At 35.7% G+C, this 19,632-nt stretch overlaps 1 protein-coding gene across 5 annotated transcripts in view; it reads left to right on the forward strand.

Moving 5' to 3' along the window:
• Nucleotides 1-19,632, forward strand: part of NPAS3 (neuronal PAS domain protein 3) — a 594,775-nt gene that overhangs the window by 175,444 nt on the left and 399,699 nt on the right. For all 5 annotated transcript variants that reach the window (XM_036383698.2, XM_036383697.2, XM_054515085.1 and 2 more), the window contains one exon: nt 6,171-6,415. In XM_036383698.2, the coding sequence (XP_036239591.1) occupies nt 6,171-6,415 (245 nt within the window). The remainder of the gene's footprint in view (nt 1-6,170; nt 6,416-19,632) is intronic.

Raw genomic sequence — 19,632 nt, forward strand, 5'->3', positions numbered from 1 at the left:
GAGTCTGAAAATGTGCACTGCTGTTCAAATTAATATCCACTTGGATTGAACAGTGTTTCTGAGATGCTACAATTAACTTTTGAAAAAAATCAGGAATATGAAGAGTCATATAGAAGTAAAATCAATAAATATTCCAAATAATTGGGTCACTTAAATATCGATGCTATTCCATTCTTTGAACTTCATTAGAAGTTTAATTGTTCCACAACATCAGTGAAAATAGAAGATTTTTGTATGACAGAACATGGCTTATGGGTGGTCACCTATCAGTAGAGCAGGACATTATCTTAATGAATTACCCAGGCATTAAAAGTCAGAGTTTGAATGTACTTGTTTTAAATGGACTTAACTGCCCTCCTTGTTTTCACTGGTCAGCTTGAAGCCCCAGAAAAGATTCTGAAGGATGTGGCTTTGAGGGAACAGGTAATGGATTATTTTGGTAATAGATCAGAATGTATAAACATTTCTATTAGTCAAATTTTCATAATAATCCACTACATTGTATAATATAAATACATAAATTATGTAAATAGGTTATCAATAACAGAGGAAGGGACCTAAAGTTGATTTAAACACAAAAATGTCCAAAGTATGGTAATATTATGTCACATCATATTAGTGTGGAACAAAGTAAGAAAAAAAGAGGATCTTTCTAGTAATATTGATACAGATTTGCACAAATTCACATCTATGGACTCAGAAGCAGCATAAATTTATTGCTTTATGTAATGCTATAACTATGCTCACTAGCAAGTAAGCCTGCTTGTGTTCTTTATATTGGGAAATATAAAGAACATAAATTATACACAAAGGGACATATATAATTTAAAGTCTCTTTTGGAGGGCTGAAGGGGCTGGATCACATATCTCCAAATATTTTTGTAGCAGATTCATTGTGCACTCAAATGTTGCAGAGCCTTTCCTTATATCTGATTTCTTTTCTGTGAAGTGGTTATAACATTCATCTGACTTTCTCCTTCAGAGAGTTGGATCCTGTTTATAGTGGACCTTTCGATCCTTGACTTTAAAGACTAGACTAATAGAAAAATATACACAGACACATAGTGCTTCTTTCTCTATGAAGCCTGTTATAAACATTATTAGATATTAAGTGTTATTTGTATACTATATCTGAAGTTGCTGCTACTAATCCACATTGTTGTTAGGGGCTTAAGACATTCACTACTGCTCAGTAACAGCTGGGTTAACAAGTATGAAAATGTTTAGTATACAAGAAAAACTGCTCTGTTCTGATATACTTTTGCATTTCTAAAATTTCTACTGAAATGAGGGAGGATTTCAATGCCATTCTCAAAAATACTGTGCATCCCTTGCCATATTTCTCTGCTTGTGAAGCAGAGAAGTGAATGGAAATGTTCTTGTGAATGGAAATGAGCAGTAACTATGAAAGCACAACACAGATAAGCTGTCCATTGGCTCAAACCACTATATCTCGAGTTCAGCAGTCTGTCTGTCCCTCAAACCTTGTTTTATGGCTGTAGCTTCCAATCCAATCTCTATTTGTGACAAGTCCAATGAAGGTACCATAAATCCCAGCAGTGCTGTTATGTGGGGAGAGCTGGGCAGAGGGAGACCGATGTTCTGAGAAGCACTGCTGGGGGGGTCTCTCCTGCATCAGGTCTAAGGGAACAGTGTAGGTGAAATGTAAATGTGAGCTGCCTTTCCAAAACTGGGCAAGTCTGCAAACCACCACTTTCCAAGCTATATTTTGAAATTGCAAGTAAAAATTATTTGTAACTGCAACCATTCCCCTCTTTTTGTTCAAAATGCAAATTCACATAATTAAATTATTTCACTGATTTTTCCTACCTAAACTGAGACACAGAAGTGAGGTATTGTTATGATCCTGAGTTTAGCTCAGCTGGTTAGAGCATGGTGCTAATAACACCAACATCATGGACTCCATCCCCATCTAGGCTGCTCATTTAAGTGTTGGACTTGATGATCCTTGTGCATCACTTCCAGCTCAGAAGATTCTGTGATTCTGTGAACATATGCTAAAAAACCCTTGTCTAGGTCAGTATATCTGTTGATATGCTATAATATGTTTGATTGCTATTAAATGCTGCAAAAATTAGGATCTGTGATTGTCCCAACTTTAAAGTGACAGATGTCAATTGGTCAGACATGTGAAGGTTGTGGGTGTGCACACAGACATAAATACATGCATATACTTATGAATGTAAAGCATATAAAATTATGTGAAATAAAATATAGAGCAGGTTAAGCTTGGAATGACCACAAGCACAATGAAATCACAAGTGAGTTACGAGTACCAATAAAACTTTTATGCAGCACCATATTATCATGTCCTTTGCATCTGCTGGGTCTTCAATAGAAAATCTACTTTAGAAATGTCATGTATACAATTTTAGAATTATATGCTAGTATTTATTGTACCCTTTCATCTGTAAAAGCCAGACCACCTGTATATCAGTCCATCTGGAAAGGCCCTAAAAGGAAAAATAAAATATATTTTAGAATCCATATCTAAAATAGCATTAGTCTTCAAGCCATGAAATATCCTGTTTATATGGTCCTGCTTCTCAGAATTATCAGGAGCTATCAGCTGGAAACCTCTTAGTCTTCTTTAGAGGACTCTGTATGTGGAAATTCTATGAGAAATGTCTTCTTAAGGGAATACATGAAGTTTCACCATTGTATGACAACATCATGCTTTTACATTGTACCCTGATGCACCTTGATCCAATTGTCTTAGCTACTATGCCTTCTCCACAGGAGGCTAAGAGGGAGCAATATTTATATCCCTCAGGTATATTTCCCACTATTACTCTCTTGGTACTGTGGATATTTTATGTAGATTTGCTTGACTGTTGGGGGATCTTCTCTGTCATTTGAGAACTCTTTAAACATGTGATGCTTGCTTTCTTGGTGCTTTCTGACTGTTTTTGAAAGCCACTTAGTAAACATGTGTTTAGTTTCCCACATTTTAATTTTTCTTATTAGCAGAAGAGCCTGTGTATTTCTAAGTTTTTTCAGCCTGATACTTAACAAATTCATTTATGTTCCAAGAACCACCTCTAGTTCCAGGTGTCATATGATAGGAGCCAAGATGAATTTTGGTCCTGTGTCAGAATCACTGCTTTCTGTTGGGAGCTGCACACTCCTCTTTTCTAGCATCTTCTTGGGATTATCAGTGCCAGTACTTTGCTTTATTAAGAGAATCTGACAAGGAAGCTGATGTTGCCTCTCAGAATTACAGGTGCCGGAGAGGATTAACAGCCATGTTTAGGTTGTATCTAATGAATTCCTGCATCCTGCTGAGGAAATCACTGCTCCCAAATTAAGGACCCATTTTATAAGCATAACTGCAGTGTCCAACAGTACAGTGTATTTCCCTAGTGGAATTACATAGAGTAGAAATTAGGACTTGTGTGCACATATTCGCAGACACCCTTTCTTAATTTAGCTTAATGGCACTGGTGCCAAGAGAAGTGCTCCAAGTTAAAAATTCCTTGACTTGATTCACCCTATGAAGCTTCCACAAATGAAAATATAACAAATGGTTGGGAGAAAAAGTGAGTTATTCTCAATACTGTTTCTCAGGAGTTTCTTTTGTTTATCATGTCATCTCCTCATCCCTTTTACTTTTTTTGTTGTGTAACTTTGAATAACCATAGGTGGCTTTCAAATATTTCTGTTTGCTGACACACGGAACCTCACTTTTCAGCTCAAATGACTTCCATTGCAAGCTGTTACTGATCCAGTAATGTATTACATAAGCTTACATTCCAGTATATTTTTCAGTTTCAGCAGTCTCCTGAAGCCTCTATAGGACTTGTAAACTGTGGATTTAGACTTTGGTGTTTCTAAGGAATATTCTATCACCACTCAATTTCTAACCACCACTCATTTTTCAGTTTCAGAAATTGCTGAGATCTGTAATTTTTCTGTTTTGTTTTATTAGGGATCTTTAACAATCTCCCATCTTACATAGGGATATAGTTAAGTGCTTTAGGAAGAAGGTCCTTGGTGCAGTTTCAGAACAGGTCTATAATCTCAATTCTTCTACTAACTTGATTTGGGGACTTGAATTCTCAGGCTTGGCTTCCAGGAAAAAAAAGGGGGTGACAGGTAGAAAAGGCCAAGTCTTATGCCATGAAATTGAGCTTTCACTTGGAGGCAATTGTGCAGAGACATTTGCCTGCCTTTTCCTTGTGTCGCTGTTGTTTATATTTAACTTGTGGGGGCATACTACTTCCTTGGAATTAATTGGACAGTTCATACCTCACAGAGTTGTAGCTCCCATATGTCTGTGTATACATTAAATACTTTTATATGTTGTATTTAATGTACCTTTTGAGAGATATCCATGATGGTAGATATCTAAAATTTGAAATTTGAGAGAGATGCATCTACAATGAGCATTGTGAAATCTTATTTTTCAGATACTTTTTTCCTAGAATATAGTTTACAAATCAAGGTGCTAGCATTCAGTGTATAGTTTATAAAACCAAGTATGTATTTTACTATATCATTCAGTAGAATTCTGTATCTCTATCTGTGGGTAAGGATGTGCTGTTTCCTCCCATACCTTTATCTCACCATTCCTATTTCTTAGCCGGACTGTCTTTTTAAATATAATTGCTGTTGGTGTGGAATTGTGTAGGGAATGTAACATGTTAACCATACTAAGGGAACTGTCATAGAGGGGTTTTATTTGTGTGTTAAGGGCCCAGCTGATATGCCCTACCAAGTCTGAAGTGGCAGAGATGGCTACAAAAATGCAGGTGGTCATGAATATTAAAGCAAGAGAAACTCTTCACTTTATTCCCAAGTTAGAAAAACAGGTGAATAGAGCTCTTAGCTTCATCGTGTTTTATCTGCATACCTCAATTCTACTGATTTACTTAATATGTCAGAGTGCTTTTGTAGATCTCGTCATTATGACTTTTTTATTGATAAATCCAAGGTTTCAGGAAGGGTTATGGAAGCTGGAGAGAAGCATTTATTATTCCATTATATACTGGTTCTACTCTAGTTCTGTGGTAAAACAACTACTAGCGAATGGAATTGTGGCTTTAACTTCATCAAATTAGTAGATAAACAAATGAAGCAAAGGAAAGATAGACCCATAATGAGGTACAAGAACAGTTTCTACTCACCTTGCACAGTGATGGACAGACACCAGCCCCAGCACCAGCCTGAGTCTATCAAGGCAGATGTATTGTGAAGCTTATAATATCCTGAATTTAACACTTTGCTCTGTGTAAAAAAAAGAAAAAAGCCCACAGGTGTTAACCATTGTCATCCCACTGCATTCAGGAGTTTTACACCAATTAAACAAATAGCGCAGGAGTGAAATCTAATTGTTGTGTTCTGTATTAGTGGTAGCAAATGATACATTGATGAAACAGGACTAAATGGATGTCTTTGCATTTCCAACAGTTCAATGTAAAGCAGAAGGTCCTTTCTGATCAGAAAGTTATCAGTCTGCCATGAGTGTGGTGGTGAATTACAGTCAGAAATGTGAATCACATAACTGTATTAACAGCTTTCTCACCCCACTGACAAAGGTTACTGCTTCCACTGCTAAGACAGTTGAACAACTCCTGAAGAACAGCTTCATGAAACACAGGGATTTTCCCATTATTGCACCAGACTTACACTTCTGTGTCTCAGCAGTTAGTGTACAACCTTTTTGGTAATATTGGCTGCACTGCAGCTCCTGTCAGAGGTGGCAAACACTTAAATCATCTGCTTTTAACCTTCTTCCAAGAGTCAGAATATGACAAAAATTAAGGCAAAATTGGGTGAGTGAGTGAGTCCGGGAGAAGCAATGGCACCAAGACAAATAAACCCCACATGTACACAGTATTCTTGGGATTCTTTTTTCTTGAGACTGACAGCTGACAAAGGAAAGGCAGGCTAAAAAGGAAGTGGCTAAAGTGATTTAAGAGTCATTACATAATATGTTGACCACCACTTAAACTCAAATATTAGTTCGTTTCAGTCATTCGAGTGTGAAGCACCATTTTATATATCCTGAATTCTGTAGATCCATATGCAACAGCATTTCAAAAATGTGGTAATTTGAAGAGAAGACCAGCAATGAAAAAAGTAAATTGGTTAAATGTGACAGAACACTAATACTGATGAATGCCCGACTTTTTTTTATTTTCCTTCAGTTTACAAGCTTTGAGGAAGGAGAAGTCCCGAGATGCTGCTCGCTCTCGCCGGGGAAAGGAGAATTTTGAATTCTATGAGTTGGCAAAGTTGTTGCCACTGCCTGCAGCCATTACCAGCCAGCTTGACAAGGCATCCATCATCCGACTTACAATTAGCTATCTGAAAATGAGGGACTTCGCTAATCAAGGTGATCCTCCATGGAACTTGAGGATGGAAGGACCTCCACCTAATACATCAGTTAAAGGTATGGAGTAAATATTGTTGTGTGCTATAGAATATGGCAGCCTTTAGTAGCCTCAAAATTGAAATTTTTACCTTCATCCTTTCTTCTTTCCCTGCATATCAAATCCTTTAAAGGGATTCAAATGTGGAAATCTGAGGTCTGCATGAGAAAGACACCATGTGAAGGTGAAATAAACCTCTTATTTTAATTATTTTTATTTAACAACAAACCTATGATGTAACTATTACAGCTGTTAGTCTTCTGGGTGATGTAGACTAAATTCTTTCAAATTATTTACCTGTTACTGTGTTGCTTTGTTTCAGTATTTTATATAAGTATATGTTTGAGAGGAAAATGCCATTATTCCTTGATTTGAGAGCTCAATCTCTTCATTTTCTAGCTATGCCTTAAAGGTAGAATCACATATTTCTGAAGTTTGAAAGCATCACATCCAAATGCTTAAATCTTCAGCTGAGAGACTAGGATATTATTTATCCTCTTGTAATGTCTATAGAAATTTTTTTGACTTCTGTACCAGTAGGCATTTATGAAAAAAATAGACTGTTTTCAGTATTAAAAGATCTCTTTTAATGCTCAAACAAGCAGTTGAGGAGCAAAAGCAGTGTTTTAGATGTGAGTTGCCACAAAATAGAGGCTGTGTGTATGTTGCTCCTAAGGAGTCTTGTCAATGACCTGTGTAAAGTGGACTTTTTTTTTGGTAATCTATTATTTTTTCAACTAATGCTACCCATCTGGATGAGTGTGATCTCTGTCTTACAGGTATTTTATATTAGGGACTAGGTTTCAGTGACAGAAATCAAGGTTACCAAATCTGAGATTTCTGTGTGTCCTGGCTTTAGCAGTACAGAATACTCCTTTATTTTAGCTACTGCTCTCATGGTTTGAAGGAAACATATATTTGGAAGAGGCATATGAGATTTGAGCGCTTCAGGTTTTTTCCATGAATCATGAACTATAAACCCTTAATCTACACTAAACCAGATAGAATGCATACAGCATATGGCAAACAAAGAAGACACCTTTAAGGGTTGAGGGAGGAGGTAGAAACAGAATCTTATTTACCAGCCCACAGCTGTCCATGAAGGGTTACTTGTATTGATGGTGCAAAGGAATTTACCTCCTCTTCCATTTAAAGGAAGTGATATTATTTAAGGAAAGTTAAAATTTTCAGTGGATGGAGGGAGGTATGGAGGGCATAAACCAATGCAGATTCAGACTGACGATTTAGTAGCTGGATGTAATTCCATCATTTCATATATTTAATTTATATTATCTGCCACATCATATATAATTCTCATGGAAGAAAAAAAAGCAATAATTACATCATCCAGGGCATGAGTGTAACATGGTTCATTAGGCTTCTGATATAATATGCAAATGTTCCACATTTTTACAGGATGAGAGTTTATTCTCAGGCAATTCAACATTTTTTCAAGGTAGATGTAAAGTGGACTCTGCTGTACAATCTGTGATCTGTCTGTGCTTCTACAAGCTGTCCTGTGTTACTGAAACTCTGAGCTCTGCCAATCTCTGTATATTTTGAGAGTATCTGGGATCTATTTTTCATTATCCTCTTCTGGAATGTATACCTGAATACCAAATCTTCCTTGTTCTGCAAAGATTCTAATGAAGAAAAGAATTTAAAGGAAGAACAAAATCTTATTCTTAGACAACAACATCACTAGTCTGATCTAGACTAATGTTTTTCCCTAAAAAAGAGCTGGGTAAACATTTAATATCTGTTCACCCTATCTGATGTAATAACCCTGCCCCTCCAACCATGTAGTGCTGTGGTTCTCATTCCTTATGGTGCAAGGGGTATGGGGGCTCAGGAAGGGGTTTTGACATTTTTTTCCTCCTGTTTTGGTGCTTAGCTTAATTCTAAGTAGGATTGTATTATTTATGTGTCAGTATATTGAAACAATGCTTGATGAAAGCGTGTTTCATTGTATAAGAATTCCCCATAAGCAGGTTTAACTGTATAGTACAGGTATATTTTATGATTTCACCAGTTCTCCTTACATAGAAACCTGTTAACACATTCTGATGAAACATTCATGAAATTACATCAAAAGAAATTCAGTTTCATTTATTAAGGCTGCTTTTTGCTGCCCTGGAAGAAGCTCATATATATAATCAAGCTCACATAAATAGCTTGCAGGTTCATGTGAAGTATGGATGATAAACCTACAATAAAATACTTGACATACTTTGTATGTGCACAAGCAATCTTCTGAATAGACTTAAAGATATTTGGGAAATTATTTGAGAGGTACTTACATTGTATAGGTAACTGCTATTTTTTTTCTTCCCCCAAATGTGTTGACCTGCTTCTGTTAATCATTCATTTTAAAAGCTTAGTTTTAAATTTTCCCCCCAATACTGTACAGCAATTAAATAATTTTAATTCAGTATTTCAGGAAGGTCCTTTACTCAGCCCTGTATTTATCACAGCTTTTCTTAGAAGTCTGTAAAGGCTGATGAGTTTGTTTTCTTATGCTTATTGTGTAGTGATCACTACAAGTTGTGCTTGCAAATGAGGGCTCAAGTAACTCCATATAATACTTTCAGAGTCAATTACTTCATGGAAATATCTTGAGCAATTGGAAAGTAACAGATAGTTTTCACCATTATTTTATAAATATCTGTATTGTAATAATACAGATCAAATCTGCAATGAACATTATGCATTATTCAAGAAATGACCAGGCATTCTCAGCAGTGTTTCAGCTAAACAACTGATGATTGTAACCTTTAAGGAAATCTCATTGTGGTGACTATTGGTAAATCATTTCTCCATTCATAGTAATCTTTATTTAGGGGCGATCTAAAAACCATTATATCTTTTATTAATCTTAAAAGCAATAGTCAATGATTTGACATTTGCTAAAAATGGAAAAAAAATCCATCCTCTAATACAGAAGCATTCAGTCATTTTTCTTTTGCTACATTGTCTAAGGCTTTCTGTATATAGGAAATCTCAGTCCTTATAAACAAATACACACACAAGTTATAATAGATAAGTTTAAAGATAGTTCTTAAAGACTGGGGTGTAAATATATGTGGACAAAAATAATCAAGATGTTACTTATAGTCAGTAGGAATAAAATTTTTAGTCTTTGAAAGTACATACAATGTGTTATCAATAACAGTACTATTCTCCCCTGTTTTCATCCTTCTAAAAGTCTTCCATTTCTGGAATATATTCTGAGGACAACAGTAAATGAAAACAGTAAAATTGCTTACCAATTTTTAGAACTAAAATCTGAGTTTTCTGAAAGTTATCTAGAAAGGGAAGTATTTTAATTGTATTTTCTGTGTGTTCAGGCAGAAAGTGGTGCCTTACGTCGCGTGGAACTTGAAATGCCCTTGTGCATTCTGGTACTAGGCCCTGTAGTCCTGTTCCAAAATCAAACTCTTGTGAGGACCTTTGTGTTTTGGAATATTGTCTTCAAATTATTGACTTTAAATTTCATTGCACTTTTGGCACAAACTGTTTCTAAAAGCATTCAAAGATCATGCAAATTTTCATATTCTTTTCCACTACATTGTGGGTCTTTTTGCTAAGCCACATGTTTTTCCTTTTTTTTTTTTTTTAGTAGTGGAAAGAGGAAGGGAGAGGAGTGTGAAGCATGGTGATGTTCTTCAGTGTGTTGAATGTGTTTGGCTGATGAAAAGTCACGCTGTGTATTTTGGTTTTGGGCAATCTTTGGGACATTGGTTCTGACTCAGTACCACTGCCACTATAAGAATAAACTCATGACCCTTTGCCTTGAACAGAGTTCCTGACTTTTAAAATTTCTGTTTGTTTTGAAACAGAAAAAAATCTGGTAATCTGTGCCTAATTTTGCAATCCTTGTCCTCATAATTAGCCATGATGGCATTGAAATAGTTATCATTTTTTAATTCTTTTTTTTTTCACTGAAGTGAGGTGTTAATTTCTGTGAGATTTTTGGAGATACAAATGTTTTTGCAAGGCCACAAGTCTTATTTCCTGTTGAATGATGCGACATGTGGAAACTAGAATATGTAAGACAACTTTGGATATGTCAAGTTAAAAGTGAGTTTATAGTTTTTATTTTTCTATGCCAAACCTTTACATTTTATGCTACGTAAGTAAAAAACCTTACTTCTGCTGTAAGAGAAGAGATGATGGAGAGATTGTAGCTGAGGAGCAAAAAAGGATTTCAGTAAATAGAACTGACTGACTGGTAGGTTGTGTAAAAATGTCACTGCTAGTTTAGCCATCTCTACTTTTGGTGTTCCATATTCTGCAGTTAGGTAGTTTTACACATTTGTATTCTGAAATTAATATATATCAATTGCAGGAGAAATCAGATTTTCTCAGAAGTATGTGGTGTATTGAAATATTTATTGTCCAAATTGTTACTGTTCAATTTACATAAATACAACTCTGAAAAGTTCCTTGCCATAAAGCACTCAATGTAACTTCAAGTCTGTATTGGTAGAGAGATTAAAAAAAATTATAACCATAAGAAGAAAAACTACACTTTAAAACAAAATTGCACATTTTTTCTTAAACTAGCATGTTTTTCAAAGGTTCCATTCTCAAGATAAACAAATTATGTAAGTCTAAGCTGAAAATGAACTTGATGTCATATCATACTGCAGGGCTTGGGATTGAGGAAATAAGTCCAGCACTTTGAATTCTCTGGGAAAGAAAACAAGCAATAATGATAATTGGAAAGTATGGTAATTGTTATCCCAAATGTCAAGTGGAATTACTTTCATTAATTTAAATACCTTTTTCTAATATATTTTGTGCTAGATATGTATGCATTTATAAGAGATGAATAAGTTGTTCTCTTCTGCATGACCTCATTGTGGAAACACTTTAAATAACATTACCTGTTGTTAGCCTTTAATATTTCAAAAGGAAAGTTCCTGAGCAGGAAGTTCAAGATAGTGCAAGCCTTTCCCTGCTAAAACCCACAAGCCTTCCAGAAAGACCAGCCTTCTGTTCTGAGCCCCTCCACAATTCTGTCTCAGGGAAACCATCTATAAGGGCAAAGTAAGAATTATTTTCTTCCATAGTGTTTTTGGCCTAAGATGATGTTTTTCAAAGTTTGATATGAAAAACTCAATCAGATGAAAACAGGATAATGCAGATGAATTGGTGGTGTTCCTTGATATGAAAGGGTCTCCAAATCCAGATCCCTTGTGCAGAATTTCTGCTCTCATGCTGGAAAATTCAGATGGCCCTGTAATTTATTTCTCCCTGCCTTGCAGGCATTGTTCTTATGAGAATCTGATCCATGTTTATATATAGGCTACTGTTGTGCTCTATGTATCAGTACCAACCACTGATTGTAAACGTAATGTTTATCCATTGTAAACCAGTTTATGTGGCAGTGTAGCCATAGGCACAGGTACCTTAGTCTTCAACTTAGTGCATGAGTTAAAGACAACCAGGTTCTTTTGGAATGTAACAGAAACCAAGTGCTGAAAATTTCCAGAAGTCAGTGGTAAAACATGAATGTTCCCTGTGAGAATTATTGATGCTTTTCTGGTATGAGAGGTATGGGACCCAGAATTAGGTAGCTCACTTTGAATCTCATTGTTATAGACAAGATGAATTGAATATGGGGCTGAGTTGGTGGTTGTCTGGTGACAGGTGATCATGACCTGATTGACTTCAAATTTGGCAAATGAGGGAGGGTGTCAACAAATGTGCTTTGTGCCTTTCAGGGACTGTTTGCCTAGTGGGGAACCTGATGGGGGAAACTGATCATGAGGAAAAATGTTGGTGGAAAAAACAAAATAATAGAATAAATAAAATAATAGAATAAAAGTTAGAACTACTAAGACTAGAACCCCTAAAGAAAAAAAAAAGTTATAATTTCCTATGCACCTGAAAATTCTAAAACTATGTCTTTTTCCAGAATGACAGTAAAATAATTAACTTGAAAAAATATGTATGCGTATTTATAGAAAACTTATGGCATTAAAGAGGAATATATATATATATATGTATATATAGCAAGATAAACTGGACTGTCTGAGGTGCAGAATATTGGCAAAGACAAGTAGAGACATTAAGAAAAAAAATTGAATGTGATTGGAAGAATTCAAGAAAGAATGACTTTATGTGTTTTAAAAATGTTAAATATTTCTGGCAACAGTATAGACTCTTTAGCAGTAAGGTATAATAAAACTTTTAATGATACAGAAAAGGCAGTAGAGTTTGATAAGGTTTATTTAAGTGCTTGCTTCTACAGAATCAATTCTACAAGTCTTTCTAGTTCAGGTTAAAATACAATACAATTTTCAGGACAATACTTTGCAGATACTGGTGTTGTGAAGTTTATACTACTGAGCTGTTTCAGCCTCAAAGCATTATAGGCAGAATACTGGGAAATTTCCTGCACTAAGGGGATAAAAGTATTATATTTTTCAACAAAGATGGATAAATGGAAATTAATTCTTATCAAACAAAACTAGCTTAAATGTCTGAAATTGCAAGTCCAGTTAACTAGGATTTGCATTGTATATGGAAGTATTTGTAAGGCATTTGGAGTCCTACTTCATAACAATTATGGTTTTATGAAATATTGTAAGAATGTTACATTGGCAGAATCAAGTTAAAGACAATAACTGTAAAATTAATTGCTCTTGGAAAGCAGATTAAAGTGAAAGTTACTATTAAGAAAGGAATTTCTTTTTTTCCTACAGAATCTGCTCAGGGTATGACCATCAGGAAACTGGGTTTAAACATGGCTTGATTGCTGATTTAAAATTCCTAAGTTACAATGATGTTTGGATCATAGACAATGATCTATTCAGCTTAGTAAATTAAGCCTTTTTTTTTTTTCAGTATAAGAATATTGGTTTTTTGGTGCTGTTGTAGTTATTATTATTACTATGACTACTACTATTACTACTATTATCATTTTATTGTAGTCATTGCTGTCCTATATGCTAGGCTACTGGAGTTAAAGGACTTTGAAAGGTTCTGGGTTTTTGTGAAGCAGAACAGAAATAATGGGAAAAGCATTTCACGTTCAGTTTTTTTTGGGTTTTTTTGTTTGTTTGTTTTTTTTTTAATGAAGAAAGGCATAAAAAGAACCTACCAGATCCTTCCACTTCTGTTAGCAGAAATGAGTGAATGATTTACTTTCTCATGGTGCTTTATTTGTATCATAAAAAGTTCTATCCATCACTTCTGTGGAGACACAAAGCATTTACTGCTGATAACAAATTAATACTTGTTCTAAAATGTTGTCAATCAAATTTCAGTCCCTACAAGAGTTGTTTATTGCTAGAACTTTACCTTGAAACTTAACAATTAAATAGGAAAAGAACCAAACAGTGTTTTAAGAGCAAGGAAATAGAAAAGATGACATCAGTGTCTTTTCTCTCACTCACAGCAACTACTGCATTTCTATTCTATTACACTGCAATTCATCTTCCTTTCTCATGCAGTTACAATAATTTGGTCAATAATTGCATATTTTTATCTTCTTTTAATATAGTTTATTTTTCTTAGCTATTTGAGGGAGGGGCAGGGATGGGGGGGGAGGGAGAGTTTGAGTCCAGAGCTAAAACCCAAATATCAAAATATCATCTTCTTGTATTCAGTCTCCAGGGCTGACTCTCTCCTTTTTGTAGTCCTGCATCTTTCTCTACATGTGTCATGTGTGCATCCTTAGTGCAGCCTTTGTAATGAAAACAATCTGGTGAAGAATATTAATATTTAAAAGAAAGTCCAAAGTTTTTAACTTTTCACTTTATTCTTTCTTCCTTTAATGTGGACGACTTTCTGGGCACAGTAGTCCTTAGCATGTTAATAAAAATTCACTCCTAAGTTGAGAACATACTTTTCTCATTCCTGCTAAAAGGTGGTGGGTGTTGGCATTACAATTCATGCTTGAGAATATTGATAGTGTTGGCTGAGTGGGTTTTGGCAAAAGCATGGGCTTCTGAACTTGCAGAGGTAAATATATCAGGAGGAGTAGAGTATTGATGGTAGGTTTAGCTCCAGCCTTAGTAGTGATACTGAAATAAAACAGGGAAAACTTTTAAATTAAAACAAAATTAATCTCTCTTCACTATAATGATATGGATTTTCATCCAGTGGAAACTTCTGTGTAAAAGTCAATGCCACAACATCCGCTTTTCCAAAGTTCTTAATAAAATGCTTCCATATGATTTTTACATTCATGTTTTATGTTGCATGGGTTAGCTCCAGGTGGTCTTTTTTAGAAGCATGAATATCTTAAATTATATGTGCAGTCTACAAAACTTTTTGAAATAACGCACATGATGGGGTTAGCCAATTACAGATGTGCAATGAATCCGGTGTGCCAAAAGCGCTTGTTCTGCTTTTTGCTTGTAGTAATCAGGAACAGTAATCACTGCTGTAGTTTTTGATATGTAAAATGAAAAAAGGCTGTTGCTATCTGCAGATTGCAATATCTGATGGAACTTCTATTTGTCTTTTTATTCACCCTTTTCTGAGCAGAAGGAAAGTGTCTTTGCTATGAAGAGTGCTTTAGACAAAGCCTCAGTCAAGCTTAATATCATAGCACACATTTTGCAAATGAAAGTAGTTGAGGGATAGGATCTTGTGGTTGCATTTAATAGTTTCAGTATAGCATTCATACCTTAGTCTCCTCATCTGGGCAGAGAATGTAAGGACATACATAAAGCTCTGCTGCATTCAATAGAGCTTAGTCTTCTATGATTGTAGCTTATTGGTTTTCTGGGTCATCTGAACTTCTACCATATATCTCCTGTTGAATAAATCCTGCTTTTAGATCTTGTTGAGGGGTATCTATTGCAGGGTTAATAAATACATCTGTATGAAGAAATGGATTAACCAGCTGATAATTAATGCAGCAGAAATCTAGGAAAAAACCCCAAACAAACAAATTAAAAAAAAACCAACAAAAAAAAAAAACCAAAAAAAGCCAACAACAACAACAAAAAACAAAACAAACAAACAAACAAACAAAAAACCCCCAAAAAAACAAAACCAAAACCAACCAAACAAAAAAAAATCCCCAACAGATTGGGGTGCTTAGTGGAAATAAAGCACTGCAAATGAATGGGCTTTTACAATACTTGTCATACCAAGCGTTAAATCACTCTATATTGAAAGTAAAAGATTATGACTCAAAATATTTTGTCTGAAATGAAAGAAAACACAAAATATTTTTTTAAAATAGAAAACCTATGTTTCCCATATCATATGCTTGCAGTTGTACATTTACAAGCATTTTCCAAAGTGACTGTCTCAATATTTGGAACAAATAATAGAGCCCTGGAAGTGAAGCATATGGATTTAATAATGATATTTATTTTCATGTAATAGTTATATTAGATCCCTCTGATCAACTGAGCAAGATTTAGATACTGACGGTAGATCCAGCAGTTTTAAAAACCAAAGTGCAATGATTTTATATCTATATAAATGCAAGTATAACCACAGTCTGACCAAAGTTTGACCACAATATCAACACAGCTTAATTTCTGCAACTGTTCTCTTTGAGGCCAGAGGAACGAAATCGAGTTTCCACCAAATCCCTATGCTCTTGTGGTCTCCCATTTCAATCAGGGATATAAAGTAGAATACAATGAATCCATAGTAAAGACTTTCCCAGGACATTAGAGAGATCAGTAAAAACTGTTTTCATTAGCTGTCAGTAATTAAAGAACACCCTTCATATAGAGCTTACAATTTAGAGAACATGTAAGCCTCTATATCTACCCGAGATCACAAGCCAAATAAGAATCACTACACAGCTGGGAACTTGTGTTGTTTTAAAATATCAAACTCCCTTAAGGAAGATAATTTTCTGTTTATTTGCTAGCTTTTAAGCCAAAGTGAATATTTTTATTTTAAATTTCAAAGGTTTTAGTGACTGCACTTTCTGTTACTATGGAAGAAAGAAAGGTAAGTACCTCACAAAATACTTAAACACCAGTTGTGCCAGAGTTGTCCTCCTGAATGGAGCTGTTAGAAAATTCTTACCTTCATATAAGTACTTGAGCTCATCATTCCCTATAATTCTTACACACAGAATTAACTGAGTGCATCTGCACAAGCATGTGTGTGATGTCCCTTTGCATTCTACTTGTATCCTATAAAAATTCTTTTACTTTGCTTTGCATGGGATGATACCACATGCAAGTACAAAATTCTGTGTCTTATTTCATCATCTGTGAAACAGTTAAACACATATTTATAACCATAAAAGGAAGACAGAGAAATAGCTCTGCTCACATTTTAATAGATATAGATAATTCCCAAACTTTACCTATAGCAAGAATAATATTGTCAAGACTATGTAACTGTAGATCTTACAGAAAACCATTTGTACAAAAGTTAGGAAAAATCAGGAACTGCTTTTTTATTTTCTTTTATAGGTACATATAGTATTTCTACAATTATAAGAGCAATTGTACATCTATATATCCCCTTTCAAATTTGAATTGCTGTGTATGTGAGCTGTTTCTCAACCTCTTGATGCAGAACAGTGCTGATAATGCTAATAGAGAAATTGAGGCATATACAGATTTAGGGCTAGCTTTTCAAAAGAGCACAGCACTCCAACTGGAGCCAGATTTCAAAAGATCTCTGATCCTATTCAGCAACAAAATAAATAGCCAGATTTTCAAAAGATTTCAGCACTTTGGTAATCTGATCATAAGAAGCAGCTGCTGAGCACATTTGCAAAGCCAAGAGTGACTTTTCAATATCCCATGAGAAGTGTGTGTTAGAGCAGGAAATAGAGCCTTCTTCCCATGTCACAAGTCCAAGAGTCCAGTTCTCAACCAATAACACTATATTCATGTCCTTTGTAAAAATGCTATATTTAATGAAAGGAATTTTAACCCATTTAGAAATTTAACCCACATCTATGAGGAGATGTTTTCCAGAATAACATGAAGATTTGCACTCAGGTTAGGTAATGAATAAATTTAATAGGAGGAATATTGCTAATCCATTTTATATAGAATCTCCGTGTTATATTGTCTTAATTAGGTGTATCTCATAATAAAGAAATCCTCCCTTTAGTAATATTTAGAGATTTTGTCATCCATTGCCAGTCTTTTAAGTGTCAAAAAAAGCCCAAAAACCTAGGTATTCTAAAAAAAACTACAAAATACTATAGTGTGTATACTGTATGGCAAGTCCAAGTGTGATTGATTTTCTGTGCACTTCCACCGTCCTAAAACAGTCTGAGTGCATAGTTTTTATTTTTATTTATATTTTAAATGGTTCTTTCTATCCCTTCCTAGAGGTGACTCAATGGGGTGTTTAGTTTTGTTCTTCTGAAGATAATTTTTTTTGTTATCATCTATTTAATACTTCTTTTTCCTCTGCTATTCTTTTGCTCTAACATCCTAACCTGAAGATTTAAAGGACACTTTTTCTTTTACAAATGTTACTAAGGAGCTGAGAGGAAAATTAGTAGCTTACCTAACCTCATCATATATTTGGCTTAGTTGGTTTCTCTATCCTCATGGAATTTCCTGATTCTCCAACAAACTCAATAGACATAAAGGAATTGTATTTTGGATATAGGCAGCTATGTTAGAGGCCATTTGCTATGTATCGATTCACTCATCACTAGCTTGGAGTTAGCCCAAGAGATGTTCCTGGGGTGGAAGCATCTGGCAAAGTCAGTGCTCAGACAGCTTTACACCATGTACTTATTGGCAGTTTTGGTGTATTTTGGTCTCCAGCAGTGATTATGCCAGATAGTGAATACGGCATGGGATATCTGTGAAGGTGTCCATATCTGCCTTGGGAAGGTTTTCATTTACCTGTGAAAGAGGAAGATGAATTTGGAGACAGCATTTGTTCAGTCTGAATGGAACTGCATACAGAGGGTGGATGTGATGGCCATGAGGTGATTGGTCCTGGAGGCACAGAGCACTCTGGTGGACATGATGGCTGGGAGGTGATTGGTCCTGAAGGCACAGAGCACTCTGGTGGATGTGATGGCCATGAGGTGATTGGTCCTGGAGGCACAGAGCACTCTGGTGGACATGATGGCTGGGAGGTGATTGGTCCTGGAGGCACAGAGCACTCTGGTGGACATGATGGCTGGAGGTGATTGGTCCTGGAGGCACAGAGCACTCTGGTGGACATGATGGCATGGAGGTGATTGGTCCTGGAGGCACAGAGCACTCTGGTGGATGTGATGGCCATGGAGGTGATTGGTCCTGAGGCGCAGAGCACTCTGGTGTATGTGATGGCCATGAGGTGATTGGTCCTGGAGGCGCAGAGCACTCTGGTGGATGTGATGGCCATGAGGTGATTGGTCCTGGAGGCACAGAGCACTCTGGTGGATGTGATGGCCATGAGGTGATTGGTCCTGGAGGCACAGAGCACTCGTGGTGCTGTGGTGTTGAGGTACAATGCTGAGCGGCTCTGATAAGCCTCCAGGCTGACTTCTTGCACACGCAAGACAGAACCTCATCCAGTATTTTCTGCATCTGTTGTTTGAGACATAGGCTTATCTTTTTGGAAAGACATAGGCTTATCTATTTTCTCTTTGGAAAATATCTAATGTTGATGTAAAGCATTTAAATGATAAAGAACCAACTACATCCCTGGGCAGATTGTTCCAACTGGTTAATTACTGTCACTGTGAAAAAAGTGTGCCTCATTTGGAGTCTTATTTCAGCTTCAGCATCCAAACACTGGATCTTGTTATGCCTTTTTTGCTAGATTAATGAGCTGCCTACTGTCAGAAATCTCTTCCACATGTAGGTATTGTGATCCTCTTAACCTTCTTTTCAGTAACTAAATAAATTGAGCTTTCTTAGTCTTTCACTATAGGGACTGACTTTTAGAAGTCTAATCATTCTTGTAGCTCTTACTTGAGTCGTATCCAATTTTCTAACATATTTTGAGAATGGAGGAAACCAGAGCTGAAGAGAATATTTCAGTAACAGTGTCATAAAAACCTAAAGTAAAACTTGCAGTAGCTATTCCAGTGTGATATTCAGTGGACATGTATTTGATATATGTTTTCATGTAATATGGACATGCCATTTTGGTGGGTTTTTTACTTTGGGAATTAACCTGAATGTCTGTCTCATTGTGAGGTGGTTCTGGATTCCTTCTGCTGATAAGGATTGAACAATGTCAAGAGGTAAATCCTCAAGAATAATTGTGATACTGAAGGTTACCCTTGATTTTATATTTTGTTTCAGTGGCATAATTCTTGCAGTAGGAATAG

The sequence above is a fragment of the Molothrus ater genome, chromosome 6 (assembly GCF_012460135.2).
Source record: "Molothrus ater isolate BHLD 08-10-18 breed brown headed cowbird chromosome 6, BPBGC_Mater_1.1, whole genome shotgun sequence".
Classification (NCBI taxonomy): domain Eukaryota; kingdom Metazoa; phylum Chordata; class Aves; order Passeriformes; family Icteridae; genus Molothrus; species Molothrus ater.